This window comes from Daphnia carinata, chromosome 7 (genome assembly GCF_022539665.2).
Source record: "Daphnia carinata strain CSIRO-1 chromosome 7, CSIRO_AGI_Dcar_HiC_V3, whole genome shotgun sequence".
Classification (NCBI taxonomy): domain Eukaryota; kingdom Metazoa; phylum Arthropoda; class Branchiopoda; order Diplostraca; family Daphniidae; genus Daphnia; species Daphnia carinata.
The window spans coordinates 8,139,604-8,146,530 of NC_081337.1; the positions used below are offsets into that span (position 1 = coordinate 8,139,604).

Consider the following 6,927-nt stretch of genomic DNA (forward strand, 5'->3'; position numbering starts at 1 on the left):
CATTTTCATTACTTACAATATATTCTGAGTAGTCCCATTTTAATTGCTGAGACAACGGGACATGAGTCAATTTGATTTAGACTTGAGCTTAGTTGAGACTAGGGGGAGATGGCTGATAAAGTTGAGTGAAAAAGAAGAAAAAAGCATACTAATGCACTTTCTCACGAAAATCGAGAAAACGTGCTTCGTCTACGGCAACCGATTAATTGATCTAAATAATCTCTCCTAGAGAGACAAAGATTCACAGAGATGAGAGTGGTAGCATCTTCAAGGCTTTAATCAGCTTTGAAAGCTTTAGTTTTTCGTTTGATTGGACTTGGAAGTTGCTGTTGGTTAGCACCATTTTTCTTAATCGCTCCGTTATTGATTATGACGATTTTGGCATTAGGTTTGGGTAGCCTTCCTTCCTTGGCCTAAGAAATAGATACATATTTTAAAAAATTTAGGATCTTGCAAAATTATTACACAAAAATGGTATACCTTTTTTTCTTCGTGGCGATGATACAGTACACAACCATATAGACAGATCATAGAAAGGATAGATTGAATGCCCAACCAGAGAGCAATCGTCAAGATTTGGGTATGTTCAAAAATTTCTTTGCCAAATTTGATACAAATGATCAATTCTGTGAATAAAATGGCTCCAAATACCCAACACTGAGTGCCAACGCGAGTGCATCGGGGGTCCGTCACATAAGTATAGTACTGCCTTTAGAACCGAAGCATAGCGATAAAGTATGTGCATTCATTAACTAAATTGAGATGGAATTTGATTACATACCTGACAGACGGGGCGACTATGAGCCCAATAACGACAAGGCGCCACAAATTGAGCATATGATTCGGAGGAAGCTCAAAAATATGCTTGAGAAAAAATGTGTTCAATTCCGTGATTTGCCAAAATAAGACTAGTTGGCAAACAGCAAGGAAGCGCATGTAGGAAGAATGGGGATCGAGCCAGCGAACATGTGTCCAGCTTTCCGGGGTGAACTGTAAAACAGCTCGTTTGATCTTGTCCGATGTGGTTGGGATGTCTTTAATGGACTCCCATTTATATTCACGCATTTCAAGGTAATGACAGAGTTTCATTCCAACCCAAATGCCAAGGCCGTTGCATAGCAAAATATCAAGGATAATGGCATCCCACCTAAAATCAATTGTGTTCAAATTCTGGTTGACAATTCTTCATAGAACTAACTTACCAGCATTCAACAAAATTAGGAAGTAGATGAGCAAAAGCAATCTATGGAAACCAAATGAATGTAGACAGTGAGCAAAAAAAAAAAAAAAAGTAAAACCAAAAAGATTGGTTCGGATACCTCAGTGATTTCCCACATTACGCTGATCGTCCACAGAATTCCATAATGCCGAACAAGTAAAGCTTTCATTATCCATCCAAAAAAATGTGAAGCAGCAAATACATCTACATGGGACCAAATCCTTTCTAGGCTGACATCAGAACAATTAACACCATATTCCTTTACAATAAAAAAAAAAAATTAGGATTGACTAACATCAATTAATATGCATGTTTCTCACCTTGTCCATATCAATGTGGAAATTTTCGAGAGATGGATCTGTCCACACCAGAATACTTCTAACAGTCTGATAGTTTTGGAATAGGAAGAACTGGAGAGACCAAAAAACAAATTTGTAACATAGAAAATATATATAAAATAATGTGTAGCAAATTTTACCTGTAGTGCAATTAAATATAAAACTGATAGTCCAAACACCATCCTCCAGACAGCCGGATGAGGTCTTGTAAAAGGTCCATTTGGAAAGGCAAGGACAGATATGACCAAGAAAATGAAAATGACACATCTAACTCCAGCCCACACGTTATCTCGAAAATCGTCATCGTTCCTGCGTGGAAGCGTCTCATAAAGGTTAAATTACAAACTTTAATTGACTACAAATAAAAGCGTGCGTTACCTTGTGAAAGCCGAGTATAAGAGCAATGATGAAACCGTTGTTAACAAAGTAATGGTATGAGGCTTATAAAAAAAATCTAGTGAAATATCGTCGACAGGTCTTTCATTAATCACATAAAAATGGTCTTCATCCTGCGAAACGTTTGAGTAAGTTCTTTTTCTTGTTGCCATCGTACGGTTTAAAGAGAAGTGCGAAAATGACTATCGCTTTACACTGTCTGCTGTTTTTGTTCTACCATGGCAACGGTTCCGTGCTGCCACCTGCCAAAGTCCGAAATTGATTGCTGCAGATTAACAAGCTTATGTGTCACACTGGCATTATCACTCACGTCCACTCGTCCATTTCCTGAACACAAAGTCAACCTACACAGACTTAGGTTTTGTACTACCTTATGTTATACTATACATATCAGGTTCCAGAGGTAATACATTGCAACACTTGTAAAATTCCTATCCCATTCCGTGACAGCAGGTAAAAGCAACCTGTTCTACCACTAAGGTTCCTATTAACTAAAATAATTATTCTATGTTCGGATATTTATAATATTGTAATTCTTTAAATCTGTCGCAATGCAGCAGTTGATCGTGTAGCCTACGGCTGCTATCGCATTGATTTGAAACAAGTATCATAACAATCATCTATATCTTTGCCATAAATTTGGGTTATAGAAGGATGAAACGGCTGCTTGAAGGCCAATCCGATGATACTTTTATTTATTTAGTTTTTCTTGAAACGCCAGACCAAAACAACAAATAAAACAAGACAAAACACATCTCTATAATACATCGACGAGTGATTAAGGAGAAGGAGGAGATACACACTGATATCTCCAATACACGTTCGATTCTAGTCCGAAGAACTATAGGTGGAACTTAGTTCTTTTTAAATATCAACTAGCCAAAGAAAGCGGATGTCAGAGGGGAACATGTAGGCGATTTTTGGTGTGGATACGTCTAACTTGAATGAAAGTCTTTATTGCTGTAAATCATAATAGTGATGGGATTGGCGGTTTAATGGTGAAGGGGAAAACGAACGTTCAAAGTGTGAGGTTTTAATAGATTGTGTGTTCGAACCGATGATTTTCACACCAACGAGCAGAAGTAAACAATAGCTTGAAAACGGACTAGTCTACAATCACACCAATTTGATAAACATTTAGTTTCTCGATAATAATAGAACGACCGATGCTGGTGATTCTCCCCTCTTTGTCAAATAAGAATTTCTTTCTGTGTAAACGCCAAGCAATTAATACTAGTTGAGAAAGAGGGGAGAGGTTATGAGAGCGAGCGAGAAAAAAGAGAGTACGGTATGGGATGATGGTCAAATGAATTCGCTGAATGACTTGGTAAGCCTCCCGCGTTAAGAGTAACGAAGACTAGGATCGTATTTCTGTTATTCTTGAACGATTAAGTTGCTGAGAAAAAAGAAGAAAAAAAAACTTGCGAGATTCTAGATCAGTGTTCTGGTTGCTGAGAAAAAAGAAGAAAAAAAAACTTGCGAGATTCTAGATCAGTGTTCTGGAATGCCGTACCGCATCAGGCTGTTTCTTGCTGCCGCTTTTATCTTCTTTGGGCCTGTGCGTTCGGCTCCTTAATATGTTGGTGGTTGGTAATCCCCAATGGTACCTATAAATGAGGAGGATAATGGTTCGAATTTCCTTTCAGAAAGAATTAAGCGTTATGCGGTAATACCTGGTCGAGCAGCCGATGAAAATGGTGGGCCTTGATAGCCTCCTCCACCACCAGCCATGTTTCCACCAACAGGATCTGCGGTAGTTCCCATGCCAGGGAACGAGGTATAGCCACCAGCTGACGGAATGTATCAGATAGAAACTTAAGCAAAAATAGCTAACCGCTGCATTTTTTAATAGTTTACCTGATCCAGGCGTCGTGGCTCCACCAGCTCCTCCCATTCCTGTTTCGTAGGCAGTAGCAAAGGCCGATTCAGCGCCTTGGCGGTAGCGTTGATAGGCAAAAAAAGAACTGCCAGCCTATAGTATGAAGCATGAAAGATGAGCATCAAAGGAACTTTATGTCAAGAAATAGAAAAAAAAAAAATAGTTACCCAGGTGAAAATGGAGAAGAATGAAAAAGCAATGGCAGCTCTCAGGTTATTGCCAGCAGCTAGCGCTGCAGGTTTGCTTTCAGATTTGGTCCACTGACTTGCAAGATAGATGAAACCGACACCATAAAGAAAAGACCAGAATCCTAGAAAAAGACAAAATTGTTACAGGTCAGGAATATTTGTTTTATTTACTTGGGCTGCAGCTATGTACTGACCAGAGAAACCAAGGTCCCCCATAACATAGTGACGTCTAGTTTTCACCGAAGACATCTGGGGGAAGAAATACTCGCCAGCAAGCAGCACGGCTGCAGCCAGGAAGGCAATGACACCTGCACTCCACAAGTACACGGTTAATCACAACACACATGAATATAAGTTAATTCCATTTTACCAATCCCGACTCCATAGTTGCAAGCATTGGCATCTGAATAGTAGAGACAAACCTCCTTGTGATTTTCCAAAGTCCAGCCTTTGGATGATATGGAACCAAAAACTATGATCGAAAAGAGCTACAAAGAGATTTGCAATAAAAAATGAAAAAGTGAAAAAAAATAAAAAGTGGTATAGAATCGATACACCTGAAGAAAAAGACTAGGGAGAGGCGGTACCAGCGTACGATCAACGTAACAAGCTGGCTTCAGCCTTGATCAGGCGACATGCATACGTGGCTACTTGTGAATAGCTTTATAAACTTACAATATTCAGCAACCTAAGGATGACTTGAGGACGTTGCACAAATTCCACCGGGTTGAAAGCTGTTCCTGCTTTTCCGGCACCGAATGCTCCTGCCTCCATGTTGGATACAGCTACCAAAAATTTTCAGCTGAGCTTGTGTTATTGATTTCGATGCTGCCTGCCCCTCTGTTCTTAGCGTCAAGCTCAAGAAGGTGCGACGTACAAGCAAGGAGCTGTCAAAATGAACTCACGAGCCGCTCGGAATTGTGCTTGCACGCGAGCGTTTCATCACTAATGCAAAAAATAAAGAAAATAAAGAAAAATATTTTCCCGCTGTGCTGTTTTTGGCGTGAGCGGAACAGATGAAACTGATGGCCTAAAGAGATTGAAAGGCACTATGTCCACTGGCATCATTAAAAAAAAAAAAAGAAAAAAAATGAATGGGTTGGGCAAAGAAAAATGCGAGCAATGACAACAAAAACGGATAAATCATGAAGCTTCTTTTTGCACACAGGGCGAGTGACAGCCGAAACGTGCCAAACTGGCAACACATGAAATTATAGCCACATTATTGTACTTATCAAAATGGAGATGCTGCAATAAATTTATTCTCAATAGAAATAGTTCTCTCCGAAATGCCATCGACGGGTCAATAACTCTTGGATATGTGACGCTTCTGTTGATTACTGCTAGCCATGCCGGTACAATACGAAAGACTCTATAGAAAGCAACAACACACACACAAAAAGAATTATTGTAAACCATCTAAACTAGATTGCTGTGGAGATACGTTAGAGGGATGTAAGATGTTTTACTTTTTTTTTCGCGAGGAGCTACAAACAGCGATGCCAATCGTTGCCCATCTATTCACGCGTGTTTGGCTCAACGCATAAATTATTCGGTTCGAATTGGGCATCGTGAACGCCGCTGCTGGCTGCTGCATCCCGTTATACACTTCGATTCCCGCCGGCAGTGGGTCACTTCTGTTTCGTTCAAATACCTTAACGTAAGATTATGGGTTTCTCGTCACAACAGCAGTCCGCCTTCCTCATGAATAAATATGCAAAATAATAAAACAGATAATCAGACATATTAGAAACGCCAATGATCCGGATGCTTATCTAAATTCCACGAATATGGGTCGTGCCCTACCTTTCAATCCTTATTTTATGTATACCTGTATGATGGAAACGGATGTTCCGTGTGTGTGTGGGAAAATACGGCTGATAACTTATTATGGAAAGTAGGAGCAGATGCTGCGGGTTCCATCAATCGCCTCCTTTTGTACGCGTCTATGTGGTTCATCTAATGGCAGTAGACTCAAATCACGCGATGAAAGGATTATACGCACTTGCTTCAATAATGGAACGAATCAAAATTGCTATTGGCAATATTACGCTTGCATATTCAGGATCGTCTCGTTCTATGTCTATTGAAATTTGTCCCATCTGCTTGCCATTGGATAAATAGCCGTCGGAATCGAGCTATAAAAGATCATTTGGTATAATCTAAGAGGGATGGATGGAGAAACCCCAAAAAACGATTAGCTGACAAGCACTGACATGATAACAGCCAACGGGACTCGATGGAGAAAAACGGCATTCCATACAGGGCACACTCAAACAGGTCAACATTCTTCTGTTGATAGTTATATAGCACAGACACAAGTTATTGCCTCTTTTATTATTGTATTGTTAATAATGCGTCGAACATCCCCGGAAGCGAATGGCAACTCTTCGTGACATCTCGTTAAAAACATGCTATTTTCCATCGTTGATGGGATCCTGCTGGTTTTCGCTGCATGCGCCTTATTTTGCCGACATTTTCTTTTGCTAAAACGTTTGCGTCCTGGCAAACCACGAATTCGTTTTTCAAAAATCACAACAGAAAAATTTAAAAAACTAGAAACGTGCGGTGGCCGACTTTGGAACGCGTTTATTCATCTATGCCTTGAAGTCAATTGGAGTCGGACTACATACCACGACTGCCATTATAACGTACGTAATTTTTTTATGACGTGTTTTTGTCGAAATAAACACGAATCGTCGTTCGCTGCTGAAGAGGGAAAAGAAGGAGGAGCCACCCGTATAACTTGTTTGACCCCGTTGTAACAAAAAATTTATTTTTCTTTTACTTTAAGAAAAGAAAATACCAAAAGGGATAAAAAAAAAGGGAATGTTTTTTCTTGTATGTCGGGACAAGAAAGGGCCAAGGCGGATGGGTCAGCCCGAGAAGCGTGAGTTGAAATAAAAA

At 39.9% G+C, this 6,927-nt stretch overlaps 2 protein-coding genes across 2 annotated transcripts in view; both read right to left on the reverse strand.

The window, feature by feature from the left end:
* Nucleotides 1-6,927, reverse strand: part of LOC130689538 (PRELI domain-containing protein 1, mitochondrial-like) — a 36,641-nt gene that overhangs the window by 12,253 nt on the left and 17,461 nt on the right. The gene's annotated exons all lie outside the window — the stretch shown is intronic.
* LOC130688058 (phosphatidylserine synthase-like) lies at nucleotides 3-4,898 on the reverse strand. Its single transcript, XM_057511058.2, has 14 exons — nucleotides 4,696-4,898; nucleotides 4,391-4,508; nucleotides 4,215-4,328; nucleotides 4,000-4,142; nucleotides 3,811-3,925; nucleotides 3,619-3,743; nucleotides 1,936-2,066; nucleotides 1,698-1,866; nucleotides 1,540-1,629; nucleotides 1,320-1,478; nucleotides 1,203-1,243; nucleotides 782-1,147; nucleotides 481-709; nucleotides 3-413 (listed from the first exon to the last, which is right to left on the reverse strand). Exons 1-14 carry the CDS (start codon nucleotides 4,792-4,794, stop codon nucleotides 276-278), a joined length of 2,037 nt encoding a protein of 678 aa, XP_057367041.1. The 5' UTR covers nucleotides 4,795-4,898; the 3' UTR covers nucleotides 3-275.

Coding starts and splice junctions, on each gene's coding strand:
- LOC130688058 (XM_057511058.2), bottom strand. CDS start 4,794: ATGGAGGCAGGAGCATTCGGTGCCGGAAAAGCAGGAACAGCTTTCAAC. Junction 1,630..1,697: donor TATATTTAATTGCACTACAG/GTAAAATTTGCT, acceptor TGGTCTCTCCAG/TTCTTCCTATTCCAAAACTA. Junction 414..480: donor ATCGCCACGAAGAAAAAAAG/GTATACCATTTT, acceptor TCTATTTCTTAG/GCCAAGGAAGGAAGGCTACC.